The 23,389-nt window shown below is 42.7% G+C and overlaps 1 protein-coding gene across 4 annotated transcripts in view; it reads right to left on the bottom strand.

Moving 5' to 3' along the window:
• The window catches only part of ABTB3 (ankyrin repeat and BTB domain containing 3), a 254,327-nt gene that overhangs the window by 55,121 nt on the left and 175,817 nt on the right, over positions 1-23,389 (bottom strand). For all 4 annotated transcript variants that reach the window (XM_056846052.1, XM_056846051.1, XM_056846053.1 and 1 more), the window contains one exon: positions 17,279-17,483. In XM_056846052.1, the coding sequence (XP_056702030.1) occupies positions 17,279-17,483 (205 nt within the window). The remainder of the gene's footprint in view (positions 1-17,278; positions 17,484-23,389) is intronic.

Genomic DNA, 23,389 nt, shown 5'->3' with positions numbered 1-23,389 from the left:
TGCAATACGTAAACACAAAAGCAAAACCAGAGTTTACAGTTCCTTTCCTAATGGGCTTCCTCTGAAACAACAAATCCCAAGCCTTTTCTCACAATTCTATGTGTTCTTTCCCAGTTTATATGTGTTTCCTTGGGGGTTTGCAAACCTTGCTGGCCCATCATAAAACCAAGTTACAACAAAAATAGCTATCGAATTTCTTTTTAAAAAAATAAACGAAAATTTTAAAAAAGCAGAAAAGAGCGCAGCCAAAGCTCTTTTTCCAGCTAGAGATAAGAGACCCGAGAGACAGAAGACCATTCTCCTTCCCTTCCTCGAGCTCAAGAGAAGCTTAAAAGCCACAGGATGAAATGTTTGCATTTAAATTAATGTAATATCAAATGTTCACCTGAGTAATGAACATATGTCTGTCTCATATGAAAAATGCAGCATTCCAAAACTTTGGAGTGGCCAATGTTTATTTATTTATTTACTTCATTTCTACCCCACCTTTCTCCCCAATGGGGACCCAAGGTGGCATGCATCATTCTCCTCTGCTCCATTTTATCTTCACAACAACCTTGTGAAGGTAGGTCATGCTAACAGTATGTGACTGGCAAGCTTCCATGGCTTGCCAGTCACATACTGGATAATTCGAACCTGGGTCTCCAGATACTAGTACAACACTCTAACCACTGCACCATGCTGGCCCTCAATGTGTGGCCTCTTTATAGTTTTTCAGTAGTAGCAAACCTCTTTCTTTTAAGGGTGCAGTCAAAAGAAATATTGGGCTAAGGCTAAATTTTCCAGCAATGGAACAGAACTTTCCTGCCTCCCCTCCTCCCACTTCAGCTCTCCACAAAATGCTGCTCCTCCCAGATAGGGGGTCCCTGAGGAATGATATGAGGGGGTTTCACAGCGCAAAGGGAGAACTGGTGGAAATTGCCAGTTTTGTCTGGATCCTTCCCATACACAGGAATACATTATTTTCAGAATGATAGCATCTCCTGCCAGTGAGAAGACCCACAGGTGGAGAGAGATTCCTACTGTAATCCCAGGCTCCTGGCATTAGAGGCAGCTGATTGGACTCTTCCACTACTTATCAACCATTTGTACTTCTGCCAGGGCTGTAGCTGGGGGAAGGGGCGAGGAGGGCAGCTGCCACCTCTGTGGTATGAAGAGGACGACAGAAATGCCTCTCCTACCCAGCACAGAGACGCCTACAGGAGAGGCAGTACTGCCGTCCTCTCTGCATGCCTCAGGGGCGGCGGCTGCCCTGCTGCCCCACCCCGCGCCAGTTACAGCCCTGACTTCTGCACACAGGCAGATAAAATTTAGTCTGGGAGTGTCAGTAAAAATCCTCACTGAGCGCATGCAAAAACCATGCGCTCACGGAGAAGTGGCTTTCCAGTTATAACAGGGACTGATTTAAAAATCAGTCTGCAATCCGAGTTCAAATCTCTGCTCATCCATGTAGGGTGACCTTGAGCCACTCTCTACCTAAGACTAGTATAGTTCACAGGGCTGTTTTGAGGAGAATATGTACGGAATGATAGCAAGCAAATCAAATCCACCTTTTTACACTGACAAAAAAGATTATAGTTTTGTGCTGTGTAAATAATAACTGTCCCCAGATTTTATTTTGCCCCTGGCTCTTTCCAATCCCTTTTCTACTATATTGAAAGAAAACATTTTGCATTTTACAGGTAGGAAAAATGGTGGTATATTATGGTAACCAAATAGTATGGTAAGCCACCGGCGGGAGGTTTTTGGGATGGAGCCTGAGGAGGGTGAGGTTTGGGGAGGGGAGAGACTTCAATGCCATGGAGGCCAATTGCCAAAGCGGCCATTTTCTCCAGGTGAACGGATCTCTATTGGCTGGAGATCAGTTGTAATAGCAGGCGCTCTCCAGCCACCACCTGGAGGTTGGCAACCCTAAATGGCAGGCACCATGGAAACGATGGACACATTGGGGAATGCTGTTCTAGGATATTGTCTGAAATGGGAGGGGGCTCACACCCCTTCTCCTTGCAAAGATGTTGCTCTGTTCTGATGTGTGAGCCTAGGGAAGTGAACACATTCCCTCTCTGTTCTCTTGTTACTGTCACAGGGGTTAAGACAGATAACTACATAGCAAGTCAGTGAAATAACTCCTGGAAGAAATGTAAGAATGCTTACTGTAGATAACTTTGACATAAATTGTTTATTCCTGCTGTAACTCAAGCAGTAAAATATTTCACTTCTGTATTCCTTGCATGCCAATGCAGTGGGGTGTAAACTACCTTTGTCCATTTGCAATAAGCAAGATGAAGAATTTTAACTAATGAAGTTATTGCTGGTATAAGCTACTTCTGTTTAAGAGTAGGTGCAACGTCATCCTCAGAGAAACAGAGACAGAAAATTTTACTCCGATGTACTTTGCTATGATTAAAGGATGGAGAGACAGTATCATATCTGCCTCTGGCTCATATGAGTGTGGTAATGTACCAATCTTGAGGGAAATGTGCGTGTTTCCTCATATCTGTCAAAGTTCTACATCCTTCTATCCTGTGGTCTGTGCGTGAGCTGATCAGAAGGCGGAACCATACCAATACCTTTTTTTTCAATCAGTTATAATATAATATTTTTTAGATCTTGGGAGCAAACTGGGGCTGGGCTTTATATATTTATAATTTCAACACTAGTATCAGTACAGCAACTGGAATTTAATTTTTTTCCTGAAACGTCCTTTCATTTTGATAGGGCTTGTACAAGAGATAGTCCAAGCCAAATTCTGCCCATAATTCCACCAAGCCTTGTAAACCTCAAGGGACTCAGACAGCAATTCTAAGCAAGTCCTCTCAAGTCTATTCAATGGGGCTTACTCCCAAGAAAGTATCCTTGGAACTGCACTCAGTTTATTTGCAGATTCTCATATAGGCAACTCAAAATTTCCAGCCATCTCCTAGAGTTACTTTCATCAAGTTCTTGATCCTTAAACGCAGAGTTCTTCACATTTTCTCCCTGTTCAATCCCTTTCCCCTTTGTATGAAAACTCTTCTGTGCTTGGGTGAGTTAGCCTACCACACAGAGCACCTAGAAAGAGTCAAACTGACTAGATCAGTTTTAGTGACCCAATTGGCAACCATGGAAGCATCTTTTTGACAAAAGTGGATTCTGTCTCCCTGTCCCAAGCAGGTATAGATTTCGCTCTCTTACAAAATTATCTCTGGAGGACGAAACAGAATCACAGGTGGCCTAAAGCAATCTTCTTTATGCTCTGGACTGGAGAAGGGCCCTGACGTACATGAACTGGAAAAAATAACAACGGTGTTCTACAAAAAGGTGTGTTCAGGTCGTGGCATAATCACCCTTTATATTAAGATTGCTCAAACAATTCCTTGAGACCATTTCCCCCACATACTTGTGTGCTGATGTTCCCAGAATAAAACATATGCAATGGCAAGGGGGATCTCGTCAAAGTACTGAATAATTCCTCCAAGCGACTATAACGATAAGAGGTCTTGAATGCACACCACCCAAAGTGACAGTGGCGGGCAGGCACCGCAGAGGAATTACCTAAATTTGTAAAACAGGAGCAAAGAGCTTCCTCATGGGGCAGGAGTGGAAACTGATAAGAAAACAAGCACTATGCATCAAGAAAACAAAAGTAATGACTACAGGAGATTTACACAACTTTAAGGTTGACAATGAGGAAATTGAAATTGTTCAAGACTTTCTATTCCTTGGCTCCACCATCAACCAAAAGGGAGACTGCAGCCAAGAAATCAGAAGGAGATTGAGACTGGGAAGGACAGCCATAAAGGAGCTAGAAAAGCTTTTGAAGTGTAAGGATCTGTCACTGGCAACCAAGGACTACATTAATTCATGCCATCGTATTCCCTATTACTATGTATGGGTGTGAAAGCTGGACAGTGAAGAAAGCTGATAGGAAGTAAATAGCTTCCTTTGAAATGTGGTGTTGGAGGACAATGCTACGGATTCCGTGGACTGCCAAAAAAACAAATCAGTGGGTTATAGATTAAATCAAGCCTGAACTGACCCTAGAAGCTAAAATGACTAAACTGAGACTATCGTATTTTGGTCACGTCATGAGACGACAAGAGTCACTAGAAAAGACAGTCATGCTAGGAAAAGTTGAGGGCAGCAGGAAAAGAGGAAGACCCAACAAGAGATGGATTGACTCAATAAAGGAAGCCACAGCCTTCAATTTGCAAGATCTGAGCAAGGCTGTCAAAGATAGGACATGTTGGAGGACTTTCATTCATAGCGTCGCCATGAGACGGAAGCGACTTGACGGCACTTAACACACACACACTATGCTTTTAGGCGATCTATTTTTTTTCTAGGTGGGAAACTGGTCATATACAGCCCATCACGGTAAGGGCTCATAGGGTTGCCAATTCCAGGTTTGGAAATTCCTAGAGATTTTGGGGTGGAGCCTGGGGATGGACCCCAGCAGGGTATAACGCCACAGAGTCCACCATTGAAAGCAGCCATTTTCTTCAGGGGAACTGATCTCTGTCATGTGGAGATCTCCAGGCCCCACCTGGAGGCCCTGCACCCCTACGCTTGTTCCAATGTACTAGATGAGCTTATATGATACCAACATTACACTGACTGATTGTGCCAGGGACAGTTATGCTTTTATAAACAAAGAAAAATCCTCCCTATTTTTTTTCTACCCCCTAGCTTATTTATTCATTTAATGTCTACCACCACTTCATACTAAAGATGAACAACTTCTAGGCCTTTATGCAACATAAGACTGGCTAATCAGTTTGCAGTGAGGAGCCCCGTGGCGCAGAGTGGTAAGCTGCAGTGTTGCAGTCCAAACTCTGCTCACGACCTGAGTTCAATCCCAACGGAAGTCGGTTTCAGGTAGCCGGCTCAAGGTTCACTCAGCCTTCCATCCTTCCGAGTTCGGTAAAATGAGTACCCAGCTTGCTGGGGGTAAAGGGAAGATGACTAGAGAAGGCACTGGCAAACCACCCCGTAAACATAGTCTGCCTAGAAAACGTCGGGATGTGACGTCACCCCATGGGTCAGGAATGACCCGGTGCTCACACAGGGGACCTTTACCTTTTTAATCAGTTTGCAAAGACCACTTCATGAACCCCTTAATCTGGACTGACAGTGGTTCTGGTCAGTGCTGGAGGAGTACCTTAAGGAACATATTTTCTAAATGCCTTTTAAAAAACTTGCTGGAAATATGGTACTGAAAAAGTTTGGTGGATTACAGAAACACTGATTAGTATGTATGCTTGTGGCCAAAGATGGACAGGCCCTGTTTGGTAGAATCTTTAAACCCCCCAGTCTAAGAATTTCATAAATGATAGATGAACAAGCAAATAGAACAAGGCCTTTGCTTTGGGAAGGGAGGAGAAAAGCAAGGAATAGAGTAAACGTCCTCTAGGTATAAAAGATAGTTCTAAAGATTCCAACATTTTATTATCATCTGGGACAACTGAGAAAGAAGAAAAAAACTAGAATTGGAAGAGATGTTAGCAAGATACTTAAAGCTGAAAATATTATTTTTTTCATAATACACAGACACATTGGTTGTGCAAATGGCAAGAATCATATAATCATAGAGTTGGAAGGGGCCATATAGTCCATATAGTCCACCCCCTGCTCAATGCAGGACCACCCTAGATCATCCCTGACAAGTGTTTGTCCAGCCACTGCTTAAAGACTGCCAGAGAGGGGGAGCTCACCACCTCCCTAGGCAGCGGATTACACTGCTGAACTACTGTCACTGTAAAAAAAAATATCTTACCCTCCAGCTGGTACCTTTCTGCCCATAATTTATACCCATTATTGTGAGTCCTATCCTCAGCTGCCCACAAGCACAGCTCCCTGCCCTCCTGTAAGTGTGTGTGTGTGTTAAGTGCCGTCAAGTCGCTTTCGACTCATGGCGACCCTATGAATGAAAGTCCTCCAAAATGTCCTATCTTTGACAGCCTTGCTCAGATCTTGTAAATTGAAGGCTGTGGCTTCCTTAGCTACTGGGCAGCAGCAGTAGAGGAAGGTGTCACTGGTGGAGGATCTTTCGTAGACAACGGCAGTGCCAATACGGCTAACCCTGGTTAGTACTGCGCAGAAGAAGGCACTGGTAAACCACTTCTGACCAACCTTTACCTTGAAAACCCTATGATGAGACAATCCTCTAAGTGACAGCCCTTCAAATACTTAAAGTCTCCTCTTTTCCAAACTGAACATTCCCAAGTCCCTCAGCCTTTCCTCAGAGGGCTTGGTCTCCAGGCCTCTGATCATCCTCTTCGCTCTCCTTTGCACCCGCTCCATTCTGTCCACATCCTTTTTGAAGTGAGGCCTCCAGAACTGCACACAGTACTTCAGGTGTGGCCTGAAGTGTATGTGGGATACAACAGGACCTATTGGACAGTGCCCACGGCATCATTAATTACAAGCTGCACAAAACTGCCCTCTATGCCTGTGGCAGGGTGCAATGTTAATATAGTAGTTCTCAAATTGGACAGCACCACTTTGGGGTCTATGAGACACCTGAAGAAGGTCCAAGGAAGGATATGATCCCTAGGCAGTTTGAGAATTCCCCTCTTCACCAGCCAAATCTTGAACACCCTTCTAGCAGAGAAGCCTCAGTAGGTGAGAGCAAATTTGTTGGTGGGGGGAGCAAACACTGTCCCCCCCTTTCCTCATCAGCCCAACCTGATTTGGAAAGAGCTGCAGCTTTGTGCCGATGATTTTCTGAGTTTGATTTCAAAAGGATCTTGGAAATATCCTGTTCTATTCCTCTTCTAAACTACATCAACCCACAGACCTCACACACAACATCAGGCTGCGCACACATCTGCATTTTGCATGCTAGCCTGTGGAACAGATGTTGATGCTTGGTAGGGACTCCAAAAATGCAGTGTCAGTTCGGGGGGGGGCACTAATTCAAAACATTGAAGAAACTCATAACATCAACATTCTCATCTTGAAAAAAAGATAATATAACATTATGAGTATAGCCTTGCTGGACCAGACCAGCAAAAACAAGTTCAGTGTGCATGCTATAAGCAGCCATCCCTCTGTCGCATCACTGTCAACTCTCTAGAAAAGCTAGCCATAAGAGAAAGGGAAGGAAACTTCTCTCCAGCCACTCTCCCCGCACTATTCCTGACTTTATATCCTTCTCTGTCATCTTTTTTTCTTAATTAAAAAGACCCAAGTACCCTAATGGGTCTTTTTAGGAAAGATATCCCAAAACCCTTGTTCATTTAGAGGCATGTGAGAAAAGACAATAGGTTCAGTTCACAGCAGCCACTCTTCTGACTTTGCCTGGAGACCTCATATGCTGGATTTGCTGCCAAGATATAACTGTCAGAGGGCTTTGCCTGAGGGCTGTCAATTCCCAGGCGAATCCTTTATTTGCAAGCTTTGCACTTCCCTTCTTATGCATCGCAGCATACATCCTTAATTTTTTTTTTAAAGGCCAGAAGCAAACCTCTGTCCTCCTCCCATGCAACACGGCTACATTGTAGGATGGAAACTGCTGTTGTCTTTGAATCGTGCAAAGGTTCAGTGTGATTCAGGTGCTCTACTCTAAAATAAGGCCTAAGTAAAAGTACTTTCCTAATGAGGCATGAAGTAATAGACTTTTGCAGACCTGAATGGGAAACTTTAGTTAGAGACTTTTTAAAAAGGATAGTGAGCACAGGCCTGTGCAACTGATTATCCACCAAACCAAGAGTAGCCCGCTGTGAGCTTAATAGACTGTATTTGCCACATGCCTGGATATTGCAGAGACCAAGTGTGTGTGTGTTTGTGTGTGTGTGTGTGTGTGTGTGTGTGTGAGGTGTGTGTTAAGCTACTGGGGAGTCACCACAAATGGCTCATGGATTTCACTATGCTTGGTCAAAAGGTTCCAAGATCAGAAAGGCTATGCCCTTGCAGGTTAGGAGACATCGAAACCACCGAACATGTATTGTTCAGCTGTCCATTCTATCATGCAGCCCGTATTAAATTTATTGCTCCCCTGATCAGTGGATTCCCTAATAAGCCAGTAGAGTTCCTGATTAAGAGGCTCCTGATGGGTGAAACTCCACACTTTTTGCTCCCAACTGCCAAATTTTGTGCCATCACAATTAAAACTCGCAAAAATAGAATGGAAAAAAAATTACTAAACCTTGCTACACTTTTAGAAATATTAAGCTGTTAAGTTAATTCTTGGGATATGTTTCAATATTTTACATTTTAATAACGTTAGTCTTTTATCTAATTTTGTAATTTATATTAGTTTTGCAGTTTTATTAAGTCAGATAATGTTATGTATTAACTTTTGGCTGGCAAAACAGACTGTATCAATAAATACAATACAATACACTATGCTTGGGAAGCCACACGTTGTGCAGGCCCTGACACAGATCGTCTGATTTAGAGGTTGGCTGTATGCATTGCTTGAATATAGATTAAAATGATTTCTTTCATAGTCTACATCATCTTGTGTAAAAACAATTAAGGAAGGCTGGACTGAAGTGGGCCTCTAATCTGAAAGACTTCATAGCAAGCAAAAGATCATTTTCCTCACTGTACTGTTGGAAAATGCCATGACGCATTAGCAGCACATGTAATTGGTTTCTCTTCACTGCATAAGAGAAGTTATAACTAGGAAAGTCCAGCTGCTCTAAATGATTGCGAGTGTGTATTTTTAAAGCCTTTGTATTAATTAGGAGCTGTCCCCTCCTGTGCAAACTTAAAGCAGCAGTGAGCACAAGACCGGTGTACATCATGCATACTCCACAGTGGGCAGCACACGCTGAGGGTACAAGAAAAGGTCCTTGCATTTAAAGTTTCCTCCACTTTGAGATTAAAACCTGAAGCTCTATACAGGATGTATCCTCAGAACCCAGCTCTCTCTTTTGGTTTCACTGGATGAGATGGCAAAAACATCTTGCTCTTGGCAGCAAATCCCATCCATTTCACTATAGTTTGCACATAAGAACATTCCAGTGATTTGTGTCCCATGTGGAATGGCTGCCATTTTGATTATCTGCCTCAGACACCAAAACCCTGATCTAATTAAATAGCTGAATAGGTCTAATGGTGCAAAGACTCTGAGAACGAAGGATGACGGACATGCCAAATATTTTCTCCTGAGATCAACCACACACACACACCTTAAAATTTGATTAGTGCAAGTGCAGGCTGAGTATCCCTTATCTGGACTGCCTGGGACCAGAAGAGGTCCATGTTTTGGATCTTTCCGTATATTGGAATATTTTGGAATTTTCTCATATACATAATGAGATACCTTGGGGATGGGACCAAAATTCATTTATGTTTTATATACACTTTATATACATAGCCTGAATGTAATTTTAAACAATATTTTAAATAATTTGTGTATACTGAACCATCAGAAAACACATGAAGCTGCCTTATACTAAATCAGACCCTTGGTCCATCAAAGTCAGTATTGTTTACTCAGACTGGCAGCGGCTCTCCAGGGTCTCAGGCAAAGGTGTAACTATCTCACCAGAATACCTTTATCAGCTGTTAAACAAGAGCAACAACAAACAGCAAACTAACAACAGCAGGCTTTCAGTCTCCACCTACAATGCAGTGTACACTGTATTTTATTTTTTTAGGTGAGAGGAAACATTGAAAGCAGGCAGCACAGATCTGCCTGCATGATGGCTCGAAGGGTCCGGTTTTTGGATCAGTCCAGATATGGGATGTCCAGATAAGGGAATACTCTACCGGTACTTCACCCAAAATTTTCAATGCACTAGGAATGGTAAACAAATTTCCAAAGCTCAAATACTGTTGTAAAGGTAAAGGTCACCTGTGCAAGCACCGGGTCATTCCTGACCCATGGGGTGACATCACATCCCGACGTTTCCTAGGCAGACTTGGTTTGCGGGGTGGTTTGCCAGTGCCTTCCCCAGTCATCTTCCCTTTACCCCCATCAAGCTGGGTACTCATTTTACCGACCTCGGAAGGATGGAAGGCTGAGTGAACCTTGAGCTGGCTGCCTGAAACCGACTTCTGCAGGGATCGAACTCAGGTCGTGAGCAGAGTTTGGACTGCAGTACTGCAGCTTAACACTCTGCACCACGGGGTTCCTGGAAATATTGTTGTATTGTACTAATAAACGTTTTATCAGGCCTTCATGATCTCAAGCCCCCCCCCCCAAAGGCTTTTTTGAAGCGGATTTCCCCCCCAGTTTTGTTCTGCTGTTCTTTGTAATTAAATTTGGTCTGATTCATTGATTTTGCGTTTTCGTGTTTGTTTTTATCCATTTCAGACCCAAGCAATATGTGACAGCACAGTTTTAGGAATTTCTAGCATCACTTATAGTTTGGGCCTTATATTAAGTCATCTACAGTAAAAACCTAAGCAGAGTTACACTCTTCTAAGCCTATTGATGGCAGTGGACTTTGAAGAATGCAATGGTGAAAAGAGTGATGAAAAGTACAATGTATATTTCAAAATAATTAAAACAAATTAAAAAAAACAGCTTTTGCCTCTTTAACGACATTCAAGGGCCCGAGCACATGACCCCTGTGTGCATTCAGTCAATGCACATACAGGGCATGAGTAGGGTTGCCAGCCTCCAGGTGGTAGCTGGAGATCTCCCGCTATTACAACTGATGTCCAGGCGACAATGATCAGTTCACCTGGAGAAAATGGCTGCTTTGGCAATTGGACTCTATAGCATTGAAGTCCCTCCCCTCTCCAAACCCTGACTTCCTCAGGCTCCACCCCCAAAATCTCCAGGTATTCCCCAACCCAGAGCTGGCAACCCTAGGCATGTGTGCTGGCCCCACTCTCTGCCTCTCTACACCATCACCGGCTCCTCAGAATGCTGCAGTCACATGAAGAGAGAATTCATGTATACGCTCCCTCAATTACAGGGAGGAAAAATAAGTGTGGGCATTTCCTCCATGTGTTCGTACCATGCTGACGACCCACCTACAGTTCCTCTTTTGAACTGAATCAAAATAGTTTTCAGGGGGAAAGCTATAGGAAGTCTATGACTTATGCTCAAAATTAGCATGATGTCATCATGTGGATATTCTCATTTAATTCAAGGACTTCCTGAATTTGACGCAGGGGAAAATCCCTCTATGAAAGTATCCAAAGTTAGAGATTTGAAACTTCTTTTCTGTTTTATAACTTTGCAGGCTAATAATTATTCTGTAACACTGCAGAAAGAAATAAAAAACAGGGTGCTGGAGAAAGAAGAAAAATGTTGCTCAAAAGTCTAATAAAATATTATTATTGCATCTGAGGGTATACCTCTATTTAAAAAAAAAAACAAGAATGAAGCTGGAAGAATAATTTTACTTTTGTTTAAAAAATGCAAGTTTTATGAGATGCATGCATTTGCAGTATTCAACAAGCAATATTAAGCTACAAAAAAGAATGGCTTAACTGTGTGGAATAAAGTAGGCTAACTAGAAACTGTACCCTATGACCATCAAAGTCATCTAACCATCCTGCAGGATACAGACAAAAAACTTTACCACCATGGACTAAAAGAAGGGAAGAGAGCTAGAAAACTCACATACTGATTTGTGGATGAGCAAGGCAGTTAACAATAGGATATTTTGGAGGACATTGATTCATAGGTTTGCCATGAGTCAGAAGTGACTTGATGGCACTTAGCACACACAACGATGCAACCTCTTTCCATAAAATACATTTTTTCATGCAGGTCTCTGAAGCAGATTTGTTTCCCACAAAAGAAGCTGCCCATTCTAAAATGGAAGTGAATGTATATGTTTGAAGCACTGTGAGTCAGCTAGATACGGGCTGCCTTCAAGAGTAGCCGGTCGTTGCTTTTAACCAGAAGGTAAAATAAGGTAAAGGTTTTTTGATGCTGACTGTGCTACTCTCAGTTTTGTTCTGGATCTTCTATATACGGTAGTTGTTGTAAATAGTTCCTTTCCTAAGCACAGAAAGGTCTCAGTTTGAGGCTGCTGTTCCCAACACACATTAATACCCACCAGTATTATTACCCAGGTAATAATACCCACAGGTATACCCACAGGCATTCCTGGGGAATTCCAGGGGTTGGAGCTGCCATTAGGAAGCTTCTTAACCTCTTTCAGCCCAGGAACGACCCTGAAGCAACGGCGGTGCTGCACCACTTTTTTGTTGGCGCAGCATCACTATTTTCAAAGGGGTTTCCTCCCCTTTTCCTAATTTTTATTTTAAAATAGCTCTCTTCCACCCCCTGCTGCAGCGGCGAAACCTCTTTGGAGGCGCCATCCTTGGCCGCTGCAGCTCTCAGGAATGGGCTGCAAATCAACCTTACAAATCTGCACTTGGAACAAAGGGTATCACAATAGCTTTTGGGTTCTGGAAACCCACATCAGCTAGTTCCACTTCCAGTACTTCCAACCAGGCTCTGCTCTCAGCTTACTGGTTGCCCCAAATGTTGTCATCTTTGGTGTGACCACAGTTAGGTCCAAAGAAACTGCCCTCACTTTGAAGCTGAGACCAGGAATCTTCACTGCGTCCAGTGCAATAATACAATTACCCCAAAATTGTTAATCCCTAAACCTTAGACTTTAGATATTGAAACTGAAGTGAAAGTGATAAGAATGGTGAGATACAGTAAAGTGATGAGAGACTTTAAGTAAAAATCCAGGCTCTGAACAGTGCCACTTCTCTGTGGCAGACTTGGGGATACAGCACTGTCTATTTTGCACCGAACAATGAAATCCTAATACCATTTAAGCCCCATTAAGTACATTTCAGTAAGATTGTGAGTAAACCTGTTTAGGGTTGCTCTCTAAAATAGCCAGAAAGCCAAATCTTATCTTTGTGGACTGGCTAACTTAGTTGCGCATAGGGATTTTTCCATTTTAAAAACTGCAACGAAAACTGTTTAGGGTGTGCTATACAGCCAGCATGTAACAGCTGACAACTGAACAGCAGCACAAATACTTCCCGAGACATTTTCCACAATAACGTGCAAATTAATATATAATGTGAGCAGCTGCGAATAAATCTGAATATTGGAAAGCGAAAAAAAACGAAAAAACAGATACTCAGTCCATAGATGGTATTATCTATTTTGCTGTCAATTTTAAGGATCCATACAGTATGTGAAGTTGAAGGTTTAATATTTTTGCATGTTTTCTTACAACTACAGAGTTCAAATGGTAAAATTTTACTCCATCCCATACAACCTTAAGAACTATTTTGAGCTAATAGTAAACTCATGCAGTATGGTGTCTCCTGACTGGAGTTAACAAGATTGCCAATAGTATTATTGCTATTAAAAATGATCAGGTATACATGCATTCCAACAATTTGCTGTTGTTAATTTTTGGGTCTGCAGGCTTCTTACACTTCTTACTGCCCCCCCTTAACTTTTTGTCCCATTCTCCCCACCTTTCATACTGTACATTGAAGAGTCAAAATGTTTTTTAAAAAACAGTAATTTTTTGCCATAAAAACAGTGCTTTCATATAGGGCTGATCAACATTCAACACCCTGTCCACAGAAGAAACAAAAATACATAATTGAGGCTGAAAATGAAAAGGTGAGGCAGAGAATAGAGATGGCAGAGATAAGCTCTCAAATCAATTAAGGCTGAAGGGAAAAGACAAAGAGAGCATAATGGAATGATGATTCCCCCCACCCCCAGGGCCATGGTCACACACGCATACACATACAGGCAAAAAAGCACAGAATGCTTTTAGTGCCAAAATAGCTAAACTACTAAAACTGCCTTTCAGAGAGGCATTCACAGGAAAAGAATCCTATACCACAGTTTGGGTGGCAATGAATGTCTTTGTCAATACAGTTCTTTCATAAAAGGCAAACGAAGGACCTCTTGGAAAACGAAACGCCATAACCATTAGCAGGTAGAAACAATGTCCTTCACAGGTCTTTAAAGGAACCTCCAGCAATCATTTCAGAAGGGTACCAAGATAAGCAGCGCATTTTAGAAAGAAAACACACACAAACATCCTTTCATATACTGACAGACACAATTGGAACTATATAAAAGGAAACGGTTTCAGGTGTAAAGCAGCCAGACACATCTTTTTATTTCAAGATAACCGCTGGCAGGCTGTGATGCAATGAGGAGGGAATGATCTATATTAGGCTTTTCCCCCTCCCCCCGGAAGGGAATTTGCTCATGGGGTGTTAGGATATTGTCTAGAGACTAGTCACCAGTCATGCACTGCCCAGTTCTGCATCATTCATGAGTGCACTATCAAATTGCTAAATACACGTGGAATGATCCAAGACCACAACTGATTGCAACAGATCACAGGTGAGTATTGTATGAGGACTGCTAAACGGACATGGGGATGACTTACACATTATGGTTTACACCGGTTGTGTCATTGACTCCTACTCTGTTGTCCAGTCAAGATATTCCTATTAGTCTAGTGTGTTAATCTGAAGATCTTCCAGTGTGGTATAGTGGTTAAGAGCGGTGGACTCTAATCTGGAGAACTGGGTTTGATTCCCTGCTCCTCCACATGAGCGGTGGATTCTAGTCTGGTGAATCGGGTTGGTTTCTCCACTCCTCCATATGAAGCCCGCTGGGTGACCTTGGGCTAGTCATAGTTCTCTCATAGCTCTCTCAGCCCCACCTACCTCACAAGGTGTCTTTTGTGAGGAGGTAAAGGGAAGGCAATTGTAAGCTGCTTTGAGACTCCTTAAAGGTTGAGAAAGGCAGGGTATAAAAACCAACTCTTCTTCTTCTTCCCTAAGGTCATATGTTCAAGTAGGCAGTTCAGCTAGTTGAGAGCGCTTGCATAAACCTGTTAAGAGTTAATCTCCTTAGATTAAAAACTGTTTGAACTACTCCTTGTTCTTCTGGTCTCCGTTGTGGAACCAAGAAACATTACACAGTCTGAAATGAGCTGCCAGTTCCCCACAATTCCCATGCAAGGAGGGCCCAATTCAGATCAGGAGATCTATACATGGTGTACAGGAGGAGCATGGTCATTCCTTCACTCACTCTAAAAACAGTTCCATCAGATTGAATGGATGTTTCACAACTTTCACCAATTAAAATATTCACCACAGAAGAGAATGGCAGAACCTTCAGGAAAAAGGTAAATATGCTGAGTGATCTCTATTTTATGTGAATATAAGCAGGGGACCCGCAAAGACTTGTGGGGGCATATCATTTTCTTCTCCCCCGCTATTTCATTTTTCTGTTACCAGTAATGTCTCCTTTACCTGCTTTCTTCTGTGCTTCCCATTCACCAGCCAACCTACTTTTATCTGCCCCCTCCACCCGTCCTCCACTTTCCCTCCTTCTGTTTCCCTGGCAGCCTCTCCCCAGGAAAAGTCTAATCCAATTGTTCAGTGCCAGTCCAACTAAGCAGTCCAACTATGCTTATGTTGTTATTTGGTATGCGGTAATCACTGGAACAATTATTTTTTCTGAATTCTAAAAAATTCTCCCTCTCCCATGATATAAGGCCTTGGAGGGGGCACCCCATGAAGTTGATGGGCAATAGATGCAAGATGGATGCAATTTACTGTAATGTTAAAGTTAATCTGTAGTTGAAGAGCAGGGAATTTTTTTCCAGTTGCTTCTGCTTAAGAAAGGATAAGCACGGGGGTCCACAAATGCCTTGATGCAGTTCTGATTACAGACGTTAGTCAATTTGCCCTCCACAAGTCGATAATCCCTATTCAAGCTCCACCATCTTAAAAACCTGATTAGTTTTGGGGAGGGTTGTTTTTTTTTTTTTTTTTGCAATAGGACCAAAGAAAGAAAATCTCCACACACACACATGAGAAAGGACCAACTCTGTTCTTAAGGGAAATACTAGCAATAGATCATAGACCAGAAATAATGACTTGCCACAGGGAATACCACTAGTAGCCCCTTGGTGGAAATAAAAATATAGAAGAAAACTTTTCAAAGCATGAATGGAAGCCACTTTAATTAATTGCTTTTGTGGGGCAGCACAAGAGCTGGAACAGAAAAGTAATTTCACATTACATAATTCAGTACAGTGGAAATATCTGGGCCTCTATAATATCCCTTGCACTTGAGATTTCTGGTATTAAACACCAAAGCACATCTGATTAGGCAGCAGAAGGAATCTGTTCTTTCCAAAGTCAACCACAGGTTCCTGGAAACAATACAGAAAGCTTACTCTGGCCTTTACCACATTACCACAGTTCCTAAAGTGGCTTTGCAGCGGAGGAGAATTTGTCAATAGGATTTAAAGAAGAACAGCCCTTCCTCTGCTTTTAATATAATCTCAGTTCCAACTGCTTCATTAATATGAACTAATCAAGAAATAATACACATAGTGGAATACCTGCATTCAAAGGTGGGGTAACTACTTATAAAGTTCAAAAACCAATCTGATCAGTTTTTAACCACCCAGAATACCTCAAAAGCACTCAAATGTCAGCGAACTGGACTTTGCAAAAAGAGAGTCCTTTTGAAAAGGGATAACCAAAAACCAGAATATATACACACAAAGCACATTTCATCAGCATAGCCTTCTGGCTGCATCCTCAACACTCTCTTTGTCAGTTCCTCCTTAGAGTTGCTTTATAGATCTTGAAAAAGAAGTGGGCGGTGATCCAGTCAGGTATTTTTCTTCATTGTCCCTTTCCCCTGTGAGTGAGGGGAATGGTTTCTGAAGAGCCCGGGAAAGGTGGGACAAGAAAGACTCCCAAATGACAGTTGCGTATTTTCAAATAATTTCTCACGACGGGCCATTTTCTTTCAACAGCTCTCCCCGTGCAGTTTTCTGTGGCCCTTCATTGTCCTCAAAAGCGTGCCTCAAAGAATATAGCATTAACCACCAGAACACTATCTCTTCTTGGCCCAAATTCTCAATATGCTTCACAATTTCCTCTGAATGCTAACATGGGTTACTAGTGAGAACACAGACAGTTACACAATACACTCAGCAGCTTGTTCATTACGTACTACTGTGTATTCATTTTCCCCATTCTCCAAATTATAGAGACTGAAGCCCATTAAATTTGCAAAAAAACACATTTAAAACCAAACTTGTTAAACTACGAACGGAACCTCTAATTTTCCTTTCCAAAACACAGAGCAGCCAAAAGACAAAGAGAGCAGGTCTGGAGGAGGGAGATCTCTCCAAAATACACATATGGAACTAATCTGAGACATGTAGCCACTGGGTGTCACTTCTGATATATTCCGGGTCAGCCACAGAATTCTTCATGGCAGGAAAAAAATCATCCCAACAAGAAAAGTATCATAACCAAAACAGATTGAGCGGAGAAGTCTACAAAGTCCAGGCCTGATTTGATAATCAATCAGAAAAAATGCTATTCATAAAACAGACCTTACCTTTCTGTCTGTAGTGTGACTTTAGAAGGCTCCACGTTCGGGTTCTCCCATTCCATCTGTGGGCAGTGCATAAAATAACACAGCGTGTACAATGCCTCTGGTTCCCAGTACAGCGATCCCGGCTTGTGATGCATGGGAGTGCTGTTGCTATGCTGCTTTGCACTGAGTGGCTGCAGGTGATGCATCGCTCGAGCCACCAAGTCACCTGGAAAAAGAGAATTAGGATCAGAGCAATGGCTATTATTCTATCTCAGCCTCAAACTCTGAACTTTCTCTTGCAATCTAGAAACACCCAAGCAATATTCACACAAACAAAAGCAAGCAGCATGATTCTGCCAAGTTTATTCAGAAGGGCAGACCTTCTGTACTTTTCACACACATATCTTCCGTGTAAAGATCTGTTTTAATTGTTTTGGCTCCCCTGTGATAAGTTTTATAAAGGAAGCCATAGGGAAGCACTGTGTCAGGGAGTGGGCACACACCTCATTGCCAGAGCTCCCCTCCCCCAGACTTACTCAGGAGTCACAGGGTGATCACTTGGGAACCCACTGTGCCAGCAACCAGTCCCCACCAGGTAGGGTTGCCAACTGCCAGGTAGTAGCAGGAGATCTGCTAATTCAACTGATCTCCAGCCGATAGAGATCAGATCACCTGGAGAAAATGGCCGCTTTAGCAATTGGACTCTATGGCATTGAAGTACCCTCCCCTCCCCAAACCCTGCCCTCTTCAGGCTCCACCCCCAAAATCTCCCACCGGTTGAGAAGAGGGACCTGGCAACCCTACCACCAGGACAGTGGCAACTGCTGCAACAGTAGCATCATGATCCGAGCCTTTTAAGGCCCCAATTCAATCACTGCCAACAGCTGTCAGCAGTTTAGCCGAGCCAGAGCAATGGGAAGGGGAAAGAGGTTGCAGGTTCTGCTAAGGTCTCATGGGACAACTAGTTCCCATGGGACTTTAAGAGAACTGAATAGGGTTGCAAGACCCCTGCTGGGGGTGGGGGATCCCCCTGGGGAGGTTCAGCCAGCCAGCAGGGGGGCTTACCAGCAGCAAACTGAGGCCTAGGCCTCTGTCACCAGTAATGTGTTGACATCACTTCCAGAGCTCACCGGAAGTGGCATCATCCTGTCATCAACGATATGGGGATGGTCTGGCATTTGGCCAAAAACTCTACGGTAAGAAAAAGGATTCTACCATAGAGTTTTTGCCCAAATACCAGAGTGCTCCCATGTTACTGGCAACACGATGATGTCACTTCCGGTGAGCACCAGAAGTAATGGCGACACATTTACGGCAACTGAAGCCTAGGCCTCAGTTTGCTGCTGGTAAATCCCCCCCACTCTGCCATCCCCCACTGGTTGCCAGAGGGTACTTGGCAACCCTATAATTGAATGAGCTTGTGCAGTCTGCTGCATGAGCCTCATAAAGGGCTTAGAAGCAGGCAGCTGAAAAGATTGCTAGCATGCTATAGTGGTTAAGAGTGGCGGACTCTAATCTGGAGAACTGGGTTTGATCCCCCACTCCTCCACATAAAGCCTGCTGGATGACCTTGAGCTAGTCACAGTTCTCTCAAAACTCTCTCAGTCCCACCTACCTCACAAGGCACCTGTTGTGTGTGTGGGGGGGGGGGGAAGGCAAGGCGACTGTAAGCCGCTTTGAGACTCCTTACAGAAGAGAAAAACCCAACACTTCTTTTTCTGTAGTCTGTGTAGGAGAGACCTGGGGGGGGATGAACCAGGTACTGAAATCCCCCTCCCCTCTCCAGTTCTGAGGCTCTGCAAGCCCCAAGCAGGACAGAAAAGGGTGCAATGGATAAGGGAACTGTTGAGGGCAGGGGGCATGGACATCAGACTTGAATTTTTCAAGCATTCTAATTTTACCCACATTTAGTATTTGTTCGGATATTAGTTATGCATCTTGATAATCTTGCCATTTTAAACCATTTTAATAGCAAATCCATTTTGCATTTGTTTTTATCCTATACTATTTAACTATGCTAATTTGCTTTATTTGATGGTCTATGACTGCAAATAAATTATTGATTGATTGGGATAATTTTAAAAAAAGAAATGGCAGTAATGCATGCAGCACTGCAGCACTTCTGACAAAACCCCAGAAGTGATGTAAGGTAGCTCTGAGAATTATCAGAAATGCTAAGGGTTTACCACAGAGTTTCTAGTGATTCCCAGAATTACCCATTATCACTTCCAGAAGTCACATCGTCATGCCCACGACAATACCCCCGCCACCAAGGAGGAGAGGAAAATGAGGTAAGCTGCTTTGGGCCCCCATTGAGGAGAAAATCGGGAAATAAATATCGAAATAAAACAAAAAAAATGCATAATAGAACTAAACATTCATATAACACTTTCAAAGTGCTTCACATACATTATCATAATATCCCGTACAACTGCCATATGTTTCTGATACCCATATTGCAGATGGATGGAGAAGGGTTTGCTTATGGTCACTGAGTAAGTTTGTGGCTGAGATGAAATTTGAACGACTACCGGTAACCTCCTGGGGTCACAGCTTCCTGTTGTTTTTAGCTTTTGCTTCTTTATGCCCGTTCTTTTAGAAAGAGTGCATGAAACTCCAGAGTAATTTGTTTCATGTGTTAACTGCACATGCACAATTATTTATATCTGTGATGCCTGGCCACAACCTGCTAATGGTTACCAATATTTGCAAGGCTTATATGCTGCAAATCCATAGGAGAATAGAAAAAAGTATAAAATATGTACTAATTATAGGACCCAGCTTCCCAAGAAACTCAGCTTTTTTTTTTTTAAGGAAATTTTCAGCTCTTATGGCTATGAAAATATTTTTGAACATGTTTGTAATGCTTGTTGAAAGCATAAAAGTCAGAAAGGATGACAGAATAAAATTTCTAATAGCTTGTGGTTGGGCTTCAACAGCCTATATCTCTCTTTGCCCCTTTCCATGATTAGCAAAAGCAGATTAAATTATGTAAAACAGGAAAAATGCAAGCTAAATATTAACCAATAAGAGAAGTCATGCAAATCTGCCCAGTTAGCATAATTTACACACGATTCAAAATCTAGCATTTCTTGGCATAGCGTTTGAGCTGCCTAGGTGCAGAATTCAACTTTCCCCCCCTGCATAGTGCACACAGCTTTGAACATGTGGCATTACACAAATATGTCGACAAATGTGCATTCCTGTTTTAGGAAGTGTGGTCTCCTACACACTGTGTGCATATCTTAAAGGCATCCTTGCCAACCGAAACGGCTGTTCCTCTTTTCTTAATAGGAAATAGTGACATCACACAAGAAGCATATGTTAAACCCAAATCAAAAGCCACAATTTCTGAATCAGATGACTTTCCTTTGGCAGAAGGAGCCAGACACATTCCAACATGTTGCTCCTGGCAAGCAATTCATTCCAGCACACAGTATTTGTTTTCCTTGTGACTGAAAGCATATGGCCAAATTCCACCTCTATTTCAAGAAGCATAAACCCTCTTCCTTATCCCCACCTCCACTAATCTTCTCTGGGACAGCTACGTTACTGGAAAAAAATAGAACTTCCCTGGTACTTAAGCAATATTTAACAGAAACATATGTGCAGTTGAAAGGGGCTTTAAAACAATGTGATGATAATATATAAATAACACCAGTTAGGTTATGCTTTTTTGCAATTGTTCTTAGTTTTGAGTCTCACTTGGTCTCATTTGAGAGGGCCTTCTCCTAGACACCTGGCTCTAAGGGCAAGCTGGATCAACTGTCTGTAGAAGCACATTCAGTATGTACCAGAGGCAGAGGGGGAATATCTGATAGAACAGGAGATCCACGGTCAGTCCTACTATTGGCAGCTCATCAAAGGCAACAGATGTGGAAACACCTTTAAAGGGAGCAAACTTTCAACTATTTCATTCATTCTGATTTCTTTTTTGCAGGGTTGCCCTTTAGATTTTCTGCCTTAAGAAGCAAAATGGACTGCAGTTGGAGGCTCAAGTCTCCTCTGTGGCATGTCACATTTTTTATCAGCTTTGACTGATATATCAGCTATGGACATTCCTTTCAAAGCATGGCTTGGTCATTGCAATACATGCTCTGATACGCCCAGGTTAGAATACTATAATGAGTTTTGTGAAAACTGTCTGTGGTCTTTTATGCATGGGTTGGATCTCCCTGCTTGGACCTGGGTTCATCGCACATTAAAGTAACCCGGGTTGGGGGTAACTGTATGCATTGGCTTGAATGATCAGGGACGAAACTGTGTGCTAATCGAACCATGAATACAAAAAAACAGTCTCCCAAGCTCAAATCAAGTCCCACCCCTTTAAATGCTGCTCTATAATTGGTTTACTTCGCAGTGCTCCCTGTGAGAGAAGATTTCCTTCCCCCCAAACCCAACAGCCACATAAAAAAGTATTTTAAGAACAAAAAACAAAAAATGGAGCTACCTGAAAGGGGTGTGTGTGAGAAATCCAAGCCTCGTTTTTAAAAAAGCCTTTTTTTTTTTCTTAGAAAGAGCTCCGAGGTAGCAGGAAGCAGGCAGCACTTGAATCCCCACCTCTTTACGTACTGCTTATTGATTGGCTGTGAGAGAAGCCAATCTTCTGTTTCCCCCTGTTTAACCATCGGCATGCTGCTTTGAGGAGGGGGTTGGAAAAGGGTGGGGCGTGATGGCGCGGGGAAGCTCGACTCGAGAACGGAGTATGCACACTCTGTGACACCAGAATGAGCCAGGATGAACGGTTTAATTCGGGCCAGAAGAGGAATGAGAAAAGCCGGGTTCATTTTGCATCGAAGCAGCGTTGAACTTCCAAGGAATGAGATATCATGCATACTGAAAAATTTGATCCTGGCTGAAACGGGGAATAAAGGAGGTTAAAGCGACCATGCATAAAACACCTGTAAGTTTCAATGAGTCCAAAAAGTGGTGGCTAGTTTATTGTCAGAGTCTGGATACAGGGATTGTATCATCCCTGTGCTGAAAGATCTAAACTGGCTGCAATTCCATTTCTGAGCACAACCTAGAGTGCTGGTTCTTACCTCTTAAGGCCTTAAATGGCTTGGGGCTGGGGTACCTGAAGGACCCCAACCTTCCATACCAGCAAGCCTGCCAGTTAAGATCATTTGTGCCCCCACCTCCAGAGGTGAGGCAAGTGGCAACCAGGGGCAGGGCTTTTCTCCCTAGTAGCATCTTGCCTTTCAAATGCGCTCCTTCTTGAAGCTCACCTGGTGCTCACCTTACTGTCCTTTATGTGTGTGTGTAAAGTGCCTTCAAGTCGCAGCAGACTTATGGTGACTCCTTTTGGGGTTTTCATGGCAAGAGACTAACAGAGGTGGTTTGCCAGTGCCTTCCTCTGCACAGCAACCCTTGTATTCCTTGGGGGTCTCCCATCCAAATACTAACCAGGGCTGACCCTGCTTAGCTTCTGAGATCTGATGAGATCAGGCTAGCCTGGGCCACCCAGGTCAGGGCACTGTCCTTTATACACCAAGCCAAAATATTTCTTTTTACCCAGGTTTTTAAATTAGGGGTTGAATCTTTTTTTCATCTGTTTTCATGGTCTGCTTCTAGCCTGAGGACTGTTTATGAATATAATTTTAGGCTGCTGAAAACATTTATGCTCCTGGCTTGTTTTTATGGTTTGTTTCATTATACTTTCTCACGATGTTGTTTTACAATTTTATTGTAGTGTTTTAATTTTCTGAGCCATTTCAAGGCAGTATATACATTTTCTTGATAAATAAAGTCTTAGACGGTCTCTTTAAAGTTCTTAGGTTTATCAAAGACAGGAGTCAAAAGAACGAAGGGCTCTGGCTAGAACTTCAGAAAGCATGGATGAAATCTATTACACATTATGAGTTTCTAGCACAAAATTGTTTCTGCAAAAAGATACCAGCTCATATTGGTCATGTTATATAAAGAAAGTAGCCAACATTACATCTAGCTGTGTTTCTATTTTATATTACTAATCCCTTGGATGTAAAATTGACAAGCTCAGAATATTCTTGCAGTCTGGTCCAATCAATTTAACCAACCTATTGATTGTTTGGGGGCATGGGGAAATATGAAATGCATGGCTTTCCACCTGCAGTTAGGCTTCCTCCCTCCTTCTCTACTAAGGTTTGTCTA

This window comes from Euleptes europaea, chromosome 3, assembly GCF_029931775.1.
Source record: "Euleptes europaea isolate rEulEur1 chromosome 3, rEulEur1.hap1, whole genome shotgun sequence".
Classification (NCBI taxonomy): Eukaryota; Metazoa; Chordata; class Lepidosauria; order Squamata; family Sphaerodactylidae; genus Euleptes; species Euleptes europaea.
The sequence above is the reverse complement of the archived record's forward strand: the minus strand, read 5'-3'. Positions and strand labels throughout refer to the sequence as shown.